Source organism: Bos javanicus, chromosome 19 (assembly GCF_032452875.1).
Source record: "Bos javanicus breed banteng chromosome 19, ARS-OSU_banteng_1.0, whole genome shotgun sequence".
Lineage (NCBI taxonomy): Eukaryota > Metazoa > Chordata > Mammalia > Artiodactyla > Bovidae > Bos > Bos javanicus.
Window position 1 is genome coordinate 35,478,922 of NC_083886.1, and position 13,299 is coordinate 35,492,220.

Consider the following 13,299-nt stretch of genomic DNA (forward strand, 5'->3'; position numbering starts at 1 on the left):
GGCTGAGCACACTGGGCTCTGTCCCCTGAAACAAAGGGCATGAGGACAAGAGTGGAGATTTTGTGGAGCACTTGGAAACTTCTGGGCAGTGGTGTGGTCAGTCAGAAGTGGGGCTCAGCAGCCAATCTGGTGGGGTGGGAGAGGGCAAGGGGCCATGGACACTGGAGCCACTTCTTAACACTCACAGCCCCACTTTGCAGGACAGGGAAGCAGAGATTCAGAGTCACATGACCTCCTCACAGAGACTTGGGGCAGCCCACCTGGGGGTCAGGAAGGGGTAGAAAAGCCACAGTCCCAGCACGAGGGACAGGAAGGGGACCTTCATGGGCAGGACGCCCAGGCCAGGGCACTGACTGACTACTGTGGGGACTGGAGGTGACAGTGGTGACGCTCAAAGGCCCCCTGAGGTTTACACTGGCTAGCGGGGGGCCATCAGCAACCAAGGAACCTGCGCCATCATGCACCAATTTCCCTGAACCCGAGCCCATGCCCAGCTCCAGGCCCCTCCCCTGAAATCCCCCATTTGGACTCCTAGCCGCCCACCAGGTCTGGAGCATCCAGGCAGTCGGCCAGGATGCTGAGGATGCGGCCAGCTGGCCCTGAGGAGCAGACACCCTGCCACAGTCTCCACTCAGCTGGGCCTGGCCCCCCAGACCCCTCCAAGGTGAGAGGCAGCAGCTCGCAGCTGGACAGCCAGCCAGCCAGACTGATTGGGGCCGGGCCCCCTGCAGGCTCAGCCTCTACATCTGGACCTCCACTGGCCATCTGGTGGCCAAGACCACCCCCAGATGGACCGGACCAGCTGGAAGGCCCTGGCAGCACCCAGGCCTTGGTTCAAATGCCAACCCTGCCCAGCTTGCCAGCCTGGTCACTCCCCTCCCTGCAGCTCAGCTTCCTGACAGTAAAGCTAAAGATAATGATCTCCCCCCTGCTGGGTTATTGCGAGAGCCTGGCATGCAGCTGGTGCTCAATAAATGCCAGCTGGGCTCACCTCACCTCACTGTGCCAGCATCTCCCCACTGTTTGCCCCCTGCCTGGTCTCTCAGCCCCCTCCCCGTCCAGGGGGCCTGACCCCTCCTCTTGTCAAATAAGAATCCGAGAGGTTCCTACAGAGGCAGGACCTGAGGGCGTGAAGACCATGCCCCACAGACAGAGCCCTGTTTCAGCTAGTTTGTTACTCTGATGAGATGGTCACAGGCATTTACTTGCTCCTAAGGTAGGCTGCCATCCCATGGATGGCATCACCGATACAATGGACATGAGTTTGAGCAAGCTCCAGGAATTGGTGATGGACAGGGAAGCCTGGCAGAGAAGGCAGTGGCACCCCACTCCTGTACTCTTGCCTGGAAAATCCCATGGATAGAGGAGCCTGGTAGGCTGCAGTCCATGGAGTCGCTGAGTCAGACACGACTGAGCGACTGAACCGAACTGAACTGAAGGTAGGCTGAGTCCTTTCAACGATAGAAACTCAGTTCTCCCAGATTTCCTCCAAAGGTGGAATCATTGCTCCACTTTACAGATGAGGAAACTGAGGCTCTGCAGATGCTCACAGCCACGCCTGCCTTCTGCTAACCTCACTCCCTCACACACACATACACATACATAGACACACACATGTACACACACACTCCTTCCTCTCTCAACCCCTCCCCACCCTGTAGCCTAGACCTGGGGAGAGCAGAGCGGCCATAACAGCCAGGTGCTCAGCAATCCACCACACAGCCTGTTTGTTAATGAAATCTAGTGTGGAGTGAGGTTAGGTAACAGGAAGTGACCAGCTGACCCCAGAGGTCAGGGAGGATGGTGTCCAAACGCTGGAATCTGCTTCTGCTTTCTGATGATGAATCTGGTGGCAGGAAGAGCAGGAGCCCCACCCCGATCGGAGCAGCTGGTCCCAGAGGACATTCTGGGGCCAGAGGCGGGGAGGCGGTCAGCTGACAGGCCTGAGAAGGCTGGGGAGCCATCCCCAGGGCCCAGGCCAGCCCTGCCCATCCACAGCGGCCACCAGGAACAGACTGCAGGCTGACAGCTCCTGCCCCACCCGCTCCACCAGTATTATGCATATGTGCTAACTCACTTTAGTGTGTGTCTGACTTTTTGCAACCCCATGGACTGTAGTCCACCAGGCTCCTCTGCCCATGGGATTCTGCAGGCAAGGACACCAGAGTGGGTTGCCATTTCCCTCTCCAGGGATCTTCCTGACCAGGAATCAAATCTGCATCTCTTTTGTCTCTTTCTTTGGCAGGCAGGTTCTTTACCACTAGCCCACCTGGGAAGCCCTACGCCCTGCCAGCCCGAATGTAAATCAAAACGAGTCCTTCAGGAATAAGGGATCCTGCTGGGCCACTTCATCAGGTGGCCAGGGGCTCATGTCCATGGAGATGGGCCCACGGTGCTCCATGTACGTCACACTGCATCACAGTCTTGTTGAGCAACTCCCACTCACAGGGAGATGGAGCAGGTGTGCCTTGTCCCATTCCTGTGTGAAGTACGACGAAACGCCCGGACACCAGGCAGAGTGTTCGGGACAAGACTGACTCTAAAGGAGACAAGACTCTAAAGGAGAGAGAAGGGGAGGTCTGAGGCACTGGGGCCTCGGGACCTGAGGAGCCACATGGAGGTGGGTGCCCTGGATTCTCCTTCTGCCTCACTGTTCTGGACCTGATGCTGGACAAGGGGCAGCCCACAAAGGCTAACAGGCAGACCAAAAAAGTCCCAATAAACTCCTTGCACCCCCACTCTAACTGAGAAATCAGGAGAGGGACAGCCTTGCAAGATGGGAAACTTTTAGACAGTAAACACTCCAGCCAAATACCACGAAGAGATACAGCCCCAGCCTAGCCGCCCCAGCCGGCACCAGGGGGGACGAGATGCCCCCTCACCTGGCCGTGTCAGAGGAGGCCGGAGGGAGCCTGGACTTTTCTCCCAGCTGGGGACACCCGCTCTCCTGACCCCACAGCACTGTGGAAGCCACCTGGGGAGTCAGAATCTTGAGCCTGTCTGGTGGTCACAGCCCCTCCTGGGGCACTGGTTGGGGTGGCAGAGTAAGGAGCCTGGACGCCCACCTGCCTCAGCATCCTGAGGCTTTACCCCATCCCTTGCCAGAGGGGTGTCAGAGAAAGCCACGAGACAGGGGCCAACAGGATCCAGTGTCTCAAGGCATCGTGTGATGAGGTGTCCCACTGTTCAGGATTCAGCACCAAGTGGCCATCAACAGGCCAGAGGGCAGACCCTGCAGTCCTGGAAATGTCCTGCATGATGACTGCATCCATGGTATCATCCGGGTTGTGATGCTGAGGGACAAACGTACGACGTGTGCCCACTGGGGAAACGGAACGACATATGCCCACTGGGGAAACAGGACAAGGTACCAGGGCTCAGAATCTCCCCTGTGATCCAGTGGCTGAGACTCTGCACTCCCAGTGCAGGGGGCTGGGTTCCATCCCTGGTCAGGGAACCAGATCCCACATGCCACAACTAAAGATTCCATGTGCCTCAACTAAAAACAAGGTCCTGCATTCTGCAACCAAGAGTTCACAGGTCACCGCGAGAAAAGATCCCAACACTGCAAGGACGAGGCAAGACTGCATCTGCAACTAAGACCAGGCACAGCCAAAAAAAAGGTGGGGAAGGGGAGAAAAAGATGCCTGGGCACTCTATCAATTTACACAACTGCATGGAAACCTACCATGACCTCAAGACCAAAAGTCTAGTTAAAAATAAAATAACAATCTAGAAGAAAGGTGTCCCTTCCTGCTTAAAATGGGACACCGGCTTTCTGTTGCCTGTAGGATAGCCTGACACTCCCTCCCCACGAGGCCTGCCCATCTAAAGTCCCCCCACTACAGCTCCCCAGCCCTCCCCTCCTCCAGCCCCTCACTCACTCCCCCCAAGCTCAGGGCCTCCTTGCCTGCATCTCACCCGAAGCAAGCATGGCCCAGATAGGCCCCTGGGCCCCACTGCACTCCTGCCGCCGTCCAGCCTCTGTGTTCAGTCTTGAGAAGCCGCAGTCACAGGCTCTGCAAACTCCATCCCACTCCCTGGAAAAGCAGGGCACAGAGTGCAAATAACACACTACTGTGAAAACGCTTCCCATCGTTCAGATCCCTGGAAAGGCCCCAGACACCCACAGGGGACCCCAGATGACACTCTGAGAAGCACTACATGGAACTATTTTAAAAATACTTTTGTATTGAGCAGAACACCGGATGCTTAAGAATATGTATAGAATTATTCCACTTATAGGAGGTTCAGGAACAGACAAAGCCACTGCAAGTTGAGAGCAGTGACAATGGTGTCTCCCTCGGGCTGGGGAGTGGGAGACATAGACGTGACCTTCTGGGCCGGAAACCTGTCTCTTGACCTACAGGTAGTGACACAGTGGTTCACCCAGTACAAGCTGCACCCCTGCCCGCACCATCGTTGACCTCGATAAAAGGAAAACCATTAACATCGCACTCTTCCACCTTCGACTTGGCTTCAGCTTCATTAGAACTGCCGGGACGTGCCTCCCATCAGTTCACAAGGATCGGAGGCCACCTGTGGGGGCCCCAGCCTCCCAAGGGCACGCCTGCTCTCCATAAGAGCCAAGATCACCCTGGTGCAGCCAGGGAAGACCCCAGAGTTCATGGGACACTCACTGGAAAGGCCACTGCTGTATCAGGGAGACCCAGTCCCTGGGGCACCAGCAGGACCAGGGGACACAGCTGTTCCCCACCCCCAGCCTTGCTTGCTTCCACCAGGTCTGGGCATGTTTGGCCAGGGACTTTTCTTCCCCCAGTGAGTCTGTCTTTTTGACTCAGGACCAGCTCTCTTTGCAGGAAAAAGAACAAGAACGGGCTCTTAGTTCTGCCTCGGGCAGGAAGGAGACTTGGAGTAACCACGGGGAGACAATTAGGCACGGGCCTTGGCATTCTCCACGGCCCTCCCTTCCCACTGTTTACAATTGCACAAGCCAAAGTCCGTCCTGTGTCTGCGAGGCCCCGAAGGACCCTGCCCCGCCTCCTCTGAGCCTCTCCTGTGTCCTCGCTTGTCCTTTCTGCCTGGCCAGTCGGCTGGCGCCCCAGCCCTCAAATGCAAAGGCGCCTCCTACCCCAGGGCCTTTGCACATGTCACTCCATTGCTCACACCTCTCTTTACTGGAATGTCTGCACTGCTCCCTCCCTGCCCCTGCAGTCTTTATTCCAGGGGTCCGGACAATCAGCCCCTTCCCCATCACCTGTCAATAAGGCTCACTGGAGCCCAGCCATCTCGTGCATGTCCAGGGATGGCCAAGGTGGCAGAGCTGAAGATTCAAGTCTGAGACCATAGGGCTCCTGAAGCCTGAGCTATTTCACATCTGGCCATTTATAGAAAAAGCTGCTCACCCAGTCTCAGTCCCTCAGAACCTTCTCACTGCTCACTGAGGCTTCCTGCCCCAAACTTGAACTCTATGAGACTCCCTGCCTTCAATCACTGATGTGGGCAGGCCATCCACTGGATCTGCTCCTGGGTGTGTCCTGGTCACCTCAGCATGGCAGTGTGCCAGGCTCCAGAGATGGATGCTGAGAACGTGGGTGTCCGTCTGCATCCCCTAAACTGCTCACATCGTGAGTGCCCTGTGGTGACTGGCGTGGCACAGGCACCCCATAAACACTGAGGGACGCAAGGATGAGGGGATGTGTGTGCCGTGGGCACATGTGCATATTTGTGCTTGTTCAGAGCTGGCGGTGGTGAGAAGAACACTCGCCGGAAGCAGAATTCTGTGCCACTTGGTCTTCCTGGTCAGGTGGAATGACCCTTGGCCACACTCTTCACTCTGGGGCTCTTACTAAATCATCTCCAGGAAGGACATGAAGTGCGGGGCGCTTTGCAGCCCACAAAGCCACACCACCCTTGTTCCAGCCTGCCGGGCTCCCCGTGCTGCACGCACCCCCCAACACCTGCAACCTCCTCAGGGCGCTGGGCCCCCAAACCCAGGCTTCTTCTCTGCAGCAGGGGCCAGCGCCTGGGCAGACAGCTGCTCACCCCCAGCATCAGCACCTCAAGTTGGCTCCCTGGCTGTGGGGCTGGGCGGGGTGGGGAGGGTGCCACAGGACGACTAAGTGGAGCAGAGAGGACTCTCAGGGCAGGAAGACTCGTGTGTGTGTGTGTGTGTGTCGGCATGTGATGCAGGCCGCACAGTGCCAGGCATGACCCCTCATGTTAGCTGTGGGCTCCGAGTGATGCTGAGCTGAGGGCGTGGGTCTGGTGGGGCTGTTGTTGCGGAGCTGTGCTTGTGTCGGGGCGGGGGTGTGGGAAATCTCTGTACCTTCCTCTCAGTGAACCAAAAAGTGCTCTAAAAAATAAAGTCTTTTTTTAAAGGAACAATTATTGAACTGCACACCTAGAGTTGATGGATTTTACCATGTGTAAATTATACCCCCACAGTTGAGCAGGGCCCGATGGGGTCTTCCTGGAAAAGACTGCCCCCAACCATGGCCTCCGCCTGCCTCTTGTTTATAGGATAACTTTAGCCTCCTAGGTCTTCCTTGAATTCCAAAGAATAAGTTTCATCAGAGAAGTGAGTAAATGCACAAACAATGGGAAGAAGACAAGTAAGACAAAATAATAATAGTTTAGCCATAGAACAAAGCCCAGGATCTTCAGTTCCACCTCAGGGAACTGGACTGGATCATGCAGTCTGAACCACGGCCTCTGAGTGCTGCAGAGACTGGACCCCTACCAGGTGGGAAGAGTGTACTGCACATGGCCCACCGGCACGTGGATCCCAGCCTGGTGGGACCCAGAGGTGGATGACTGACATTCTGCAAACACCAGGCTGTCCCCTCACTGCCAGCCAATCAGAGAGCGGCACACAAGCTCATCACACACCCGGTGACCCCCTCCTGCACCCTGTGTTTAAATACCCTCCCCCAGGGTTCCCCCATCCCACCTGTCATCACGCTCTCCTCTCTGGCTCCAGGACTGCTGAGGCTGTGTGTCTGTCCTCTGCTGCCGGCACAGGGGTGATGGGCTGGCCTGTGTCCTCAAATGTTACCTGCTGAAGCCCTGACCCCACGGTGGGCCTGATGTGATCTGATGTGACACTCCACAGTGCCTGTGGGGCCCCAGGGCCCCACCCCTTCCCCATCAGCCTCCCTCCCAGTGCAGGTGCAGCCTCTGGGGAGGGGCCTGGGGTCAGCGGCTCAGCAAGACCCTCCTTCCTTACAGCAGGCAGCCCCTCACTCAGCCGGGGCTGGGGGACACACACCCAGTCTTCTCCAGCTCAAGCAGAAGGAGCAGTGGCCTCCTGCGGGAGACGAGGGACCTCATCTTCAGCTGTGGTCCCGGATGCTCTGCAGGCTGCCAGGCTTTCAGGACAAAATCAGCATCAGACCTGTATCATCCAGGATCTGGCAGGGAACAAAGGCAGACTCAGCTGCTCTGCTTTGTAGAGAATTTCACGAAGGGACTGTCACCGGGCTGTGGGCCTTAAGGAAGGCACCTGGGACCACCCTGGGCTGCAGGGATAAAGGGAGGAGGCAGGTCGTCAGGGCCAGTTGGGGTGCTGTCTTGGGGTGGAGAGGGGACACAGCCATTGCCAAACTGAGGTCCTGGCAGGGTGGGCCTGGGAGCACCTCTCCCCCCCACGCCCTGCTGGTGCCTGCTAAGGGCCACATTCTGCCAGCATCTGGGCCCATGGGGCCAGAGCAGGACAGACAGGTGGAGTACAGTGAGCAGGTGACCCGTGCAAGGCCTGTGGGGTGGGGGCCGCAGCAGGCGGGGTGGGGGCCGCAGCAGATAGGCCTGTCCAGTGGGCCCACTGCCCCCATCCTGTCACCCCGAGTTCTCCCGCCTCCTGGCAATGCTGGTCAGAGAAGCCCCTCACTCACAGCAAGGGGACTTCCTCAGACTCATAACCAGAATAAACCAAGCAGCAGGGGACTGAGACCCAAGCTCAGGGCTGGCAGCCCAGGCAGAGCTGTCATGACTTAGCACCTCACCTGCAAAGTTACTGCTGCCCAGCCAGTGACCCAGGAGCAGGCCTGCTGGGGGTGACTGGCACTCCAAGAATGGATTCCCCCACCCTAGCTTAAATCAACACCTCCCACAGTGGGTCCCAGGGCAGCAGATTAGATCTGCAAAACCAACCAACCATTTCAGGCAGGGGCCCCCCCAAACCCAGGAAGACATGTCCATGCTGGGTGGCCAATAAACACGCCCACTAATGTGTCTCTTCAGGACATCCAAGGGTTTCCATCAGACACCACCTTCAGAGGAGTGCATGGGGCCAGACTTCTGTCCCTGAAGAGTGCATCTAAACCCCACCACACCCAACAAGCAGAGGGCCTGCTTTGCTGACCCACGTGAAGGTTTTAAGAAAAAATTAACAGGCAAAACACAATAGGGACCACCTCAGTCCTTAATTACTTGTCTTTCCTCTTCTGTTTTTGGTGTGCATGTTCTGGGTTTCTTCGGGGGCAGGGGGTGGGGCCTAGGCTTATTAGCTGTACTCAGCAGAAGTCTTTGATGCTAGAATTAGGACATGTTTATTAGTATTTTTTTTAATTTTACATTTTATTAGTTTTGAAGACTGATTGTCCATTATTTTCCTTGCTGTAGCCTGCCTGTGCTAAAATTAGCTGAAAGGATAGATGTCTTAGGATTAGATTCAGCTGTGTGTAACAGGAAAGAGCCTAAAGAGGCTTAAACTAGATAGAAGTTCCTTTCTCTGCGGCCTGAAAGAGGCCTGGGGAAGGGCAGTCAGGGCTGGCTCTCGACCATGCCATGAAGTCCAAGGGACCCAGCTCCTCCCTGATCACCCCCTACCACCCATGGGAGGGGCCTCCTCCTCCCCGTCCAGCCGCTGTGCCCGCGGACAGGTCAGAGAAGAGGGAAGAGCAGCTGCCTTTGCACCACATCCATGTGCATCTTCTTGGCCGGATTTCAGACATGTGGCCTCAGTAAGGGAGCTGGACCACGGGGCCAGCGAGGAACCAGGACTCAAGACTAAGGGAAGAACGGCTCTCGAGAGGAAGACCACCGTCTCTTCCACAGATGAGGATAAAAGTCCCATTTCAGGCAATCTGTTCACAGCAGAAAAATTATTACACAATTATTACATTTATGATGATGAAGGTGAGTATTCACTACATAGTTACCAACTGTGGGCCCTGCGCCAGGCACCTGGTATCTGTTACCCAACCACAGGCCTCTGAAGGACAGACTATTACCACCCTCGTTCTACGGAGGGGCTAACCAAGGCCCAGAAAGGCTAGGGAACCTGTCCAAAGTTACGCAGCTAACAGGTGGCACAACTTGGACTTGAGTGCAGGCAGACTGGCTCCACGTCCCCCGGGACACACACAGCTATGAAGAGAAAACCGTCATCAGCTTTCACAAACTCGAGGGGCCAGGACTCAGGAGGGAGAAGGGGCCGGGGCCGGCACTGCTCTTACTTTGAGCCTTTGCACATCTCATCCGCTCAACCAACACTCTTCCTCAACACGCGTGACGTGTGCGATAAACTGTCTGGTGCCTGCATTTGCCACTCCGTGGGCAGCCAACACACGGCAGGTGCTCAGATGTCTGACCCACGAGTGGGCCGCGACACCAGCCCATCAACGCTCAAGGCCAAATAAGGAGCAGGCAGGTGGCCCCTCAGGGAACAGAGCAGGCTCAGCTGGGGCCTCCTCGGGACAAGCCTGGTGTGGCTGGGCTGCACTTTGGGGGTCACAAGCAACCATGGTTGAGGCCCTCCAGGTGGACCAGAGTCACACTTAACTCTCCTCTCAAGTCCAAGATGAGAAGCCCAGCCTCAGGCCTGAGGCCACAGGGAGGCCTGGAGTGGGGTGGGGGGGTGGGGAAGGTGGCAGGGTCGCCCCCAAGGAAGACTGTCCTGGAAGCCTGAGCAGAGGCCAGAGCCCTGAGGGAGGGAGCCCGAGGCAGAGACGGAGCCGGAGGCTCAGGGGGCAGGACGGGAGGAGGTGGGCTTCAGGGCTGAGGCAACTGACTGAGAGGAGCCAGGAGAGCCTGAGGTGGGACGGTCCCAGTGAAGGCATTTGGAAGACGGGGTTGGGGCAAGAGAAAGAAAAACAGAGGAGGCCTGTGTGAGAGGGGGAGGGAGGGGGCCTGCTGCAGGGGGCTGGAGAGGGGCCCTGGCTTGGGCTGGCAGACAGCACTTGGACGCCTGAGGCCTGTGCTCACAGCTCAGCAATGTCCCAGCCCTGCCAGGAGACGCCCGGCCCCAGCCCGGGCCCCGGCGCAGCCCCCACATCGGGAGCTCTGGAGCTACCCCCCACCCCACCTCTGCTCCCCAGAATGGGCCTCCCCTCCCCAGAACCTAGACATACCCCAACACCCTCACCCCAGCCTTCCCCTGGACAAAGACAATGGCTAATGAAACCCAGGCCAGGGAAGGAGAGGGAGAAAATAAACAGACGTGAGCAGGGGGGCCGTCAGGAAGCAAGGCAGGGGCTGGGGGTGCTGGTGGAGGGGTCCGGGGGTGTCTGCGGGGCATGGATGTCCTCTGCGCTTTGCCCAGACAGGCCTAATGAGATCCAGGTGGTCCCTTGGCCCAGGCCCGCCCCGGGCCCCCAACAGCATGAGTGGAGCGGGGGAGGGGAAGGGGCGCTGCAGCCACGGGGCGGGGCCGGGCGGCTGGCTGGGGGCCCAGCACATAACTCTGGGCGGACAGTCTGGGACAGCAGACACCCAGCCGCTGGAGCCCAGCTCGGAGCCCAGCTCACAGCATGGAGGTACGGAGCCGGGAAGGGGGCCGGAGCCGGGAAGGGGGCCGTGTGGGCTGAGCCCACCGTGCACAGAGGGCCCTCACGGACAGACGGGGGCTGTCGTGAGCCTGTCCCAGAGGAGGTGGGGGCAGCAGGGGAGACCAGGGGTTCTTGGTGGGGCTGGCTCCTATGAGGGGCAAGTGCAGGGAGACGGGGGCTCCAGGGCTGGGCGCTGACCCTGCTCTCCTGTCGCCAGGCTCTCCTGGTCCTGCCACTGCTGCTACTGTTCTCCGCTGGCCCCTGCGCTCCCCAGCTCCTGGGGATCCGGGGAGATGGTAAGCTGCCTCGGACCTGGCCCGCAGGCTGGGTGACAGGCTGGGCGAGGGGCTGTCCCGGGCCCTCACAGCTGGGAGTGGGGCTGGCTGTTAAGATGGGGCGGGTGGGCTGGCCAGTAGGCACCCCTGGCCTAGGGAAGGAAGCAAGCATGGGGTGCAGAGGTGTCCGTCGCCTCAGGCCCCTTCTCCTCACCTGCCCCAGCTCTGGAGAAGTCGTGCCTCCAGCTGCCCCTGGACTGTGACGACATCTACGCCCAGGGCTACCAGGCGGACGGCGTGTACCTCATCTACCCCTCAGGCCCCAGCGTGCCTGTGCCCGTCTTCTGCGACATGACCACGGAGGGCGGGAAGTGGACGGTGAGTGGAGGGGGGACGGGGGACACATCACGTGGCTGTGAGCCTGGGACGATGCTCACAGCAGTGTGTGGAGCGCCGCCACCCCCAAACCCTAGGCATCTAAGGTAGGTTAGGGGCTGCATTGCACCATAACCCTGGGAGCAAGGTGCCCCTTACAAATGACGGTCTGGAGCCCAGAGAGGTGCAGTAACTTGCCCAAGTCACACAGCCAGTGCCAGACTCCACCCCAGGTGCCTAAACTCCAGCCCACCAGCTCCCTCCACTTGCTCTTGCCCCCTGGGCCAGCACGCACCTCCTCTTGGCCCCCATTTGGTCCTTTCATAAACCACCTCAGCCTCACAGGGTCTATGTCTGGGTGAGGGCACTGCCCCCGGCCCCTCAGGCATCCAGGCCCACCCCCTCCGCTCCAGGTTTTCCAGAAGAGATTCAACGGCTCGGTGAGCTTCTTCCGGGGCTGGAACGACTACAAGCTGGGCTTTGGCCGGGCTGACGGGGAGTACTGGCTGGGTAAGGCAGGGCCCGGTGGGCTGGGGGCCCCTGGAGCCAGGTCCCCACTGACCAGCCAATTGCACCCCCCTTCTCAGGGCTCCAGAACATGCACCTGCTGACACTGAAGCAGAAGTACGAGCTGCGGGTGGACCTGGAGGACTTTGAGAACAACACGGCCTTTGCCAAGTACGCTGACTTCTCTATCTCACCCAATGCTGTCAGCGCAGAGGAGGATGGCTACACCCTCTATGTGTCGGGCTTTGAGGATGGCGGGGCAGGTACACTCTGCCAGCTGTGTGGGGCTGGGGATGGGGAAGGGCACTGGGCCCAAGCACCGCCACCCCGGCCACCCTGCATCTGGCTCGGGGGGCCCTCCCAGGGCCTCCTGCCTCAGCTGCCCCGTGCCCCTCCCCTCCGCCAGGCGACTCGCTGACCTACCACAGCGGCCAGAAGTTCTCCACCTTTGACCGAGACCAGGACCTCTTCGTGCAGAACTGTGCAGCACTCTCCTCGGGCGCCTTCTGGTTCCGCAGCTGCCACTTCGCCAACCTCAACGGCTTCTACCTGGGCGGCTCCCACCTCTCCTACGCCAATGGCATCAACTGGGCCCAGTGGAAGGGCTTCTACTACTCGCTCAAGCGCACCGAAATGAAGATCCGCCGGGCCTGAGGGGCTGGCCCCCTCGCGGCCCACCGCCCCTGCCCCCATCCCACCCGGCCCACCGGCAGCTCTGCTGCTCTCAGCACCGCCTCGGCCAGGCCCCCATGGTTCCAGCCAGACATCCCCATCACATCCCTGGCATCCACCTCTCGGCCAGGCCCCTGCTCCCTGCCACCCGAGGCTATGCTGCCGCAGCGTCCCAAACCTCCAAAAGGCACCACGGTCCAGCCCGGACTCGGACCCTGTCCCGAAGGACATGGGGCTGTGTCCCACTTTAGCCAGCTTCTTGACCGCGGCCTCTGCTGGCCGAGCCTGTAGACCTCTCCTGGCATCTGCCAGGCCACCCGCGTGTGGCCACTGCTGCCACACCCCAGCAGTCCCACTGGCTGGCCCTTCACTTTCCTCCCACCCCCGTGTTCCCCCGGGGTGAGCACCACAGCCCGGCCCCATTGCACTCACGCTCAGCGGCCCCCTGCCTGCCTGACCAAGGCATCTGAAGCGCAACACCCAAACTGTATTTCACCACAGCTCCAACAGGCCACCCAAAAATGCCACAGCCAAGGCGGGCACACATGTGAGGTCCCCCCACCCGCCCCGGGGGTGAGTGTGACTGTGCTAGGGTCAGAGGACTGCCTCTGTGGGGCTGGGAGCAGGTGGGAGTGGAGGTCTCAATAAACCTCAGGACCTGAACGAACCAGCCTCACTGTTGTGCACGCAGATACCTTTGCCTGCCCCCATGACGGCACACTGTCCTCGAGTCCGAAAAC

At 59.1% G+C, this 13,299-nt stretch overlaps 1 protein-coding gene across 1 annotated transcript; it reads left to right on the forward strand.

Annotated features, from left to right (window-relative positions):
- Nucleotides 1–10,616: 10,616 nt before the first annotated feature.
- MFAP4 (microfibril associated protein 4) lies at nucleotides 10,617–13,226 on the forward strand. The gene is made up of 6 exons (XM_061391189.1): nucleotides 10,617–10,718; nucleotides 10,948–11,026; nucleotides 11,229–11,383; nucleotides 11,794–11,890; nucleotides 11,968–12,150; nucleotides 12,294–13,226. Exons 1-6 carry the CDS (start codon nucleotides 10,713–10,715, stop codon nucleotides 12,539–12,541), a joined length of 768 nt encoding a protein of 255 aa, XP_061247173.1. The 5' UTR covers nucleotides 10,617–10,712; the 3' UTR covers nucleotides 12,542–13,226.
- Nucleotides 13,227–13,299: the final 73 nt, after the last annotated feature.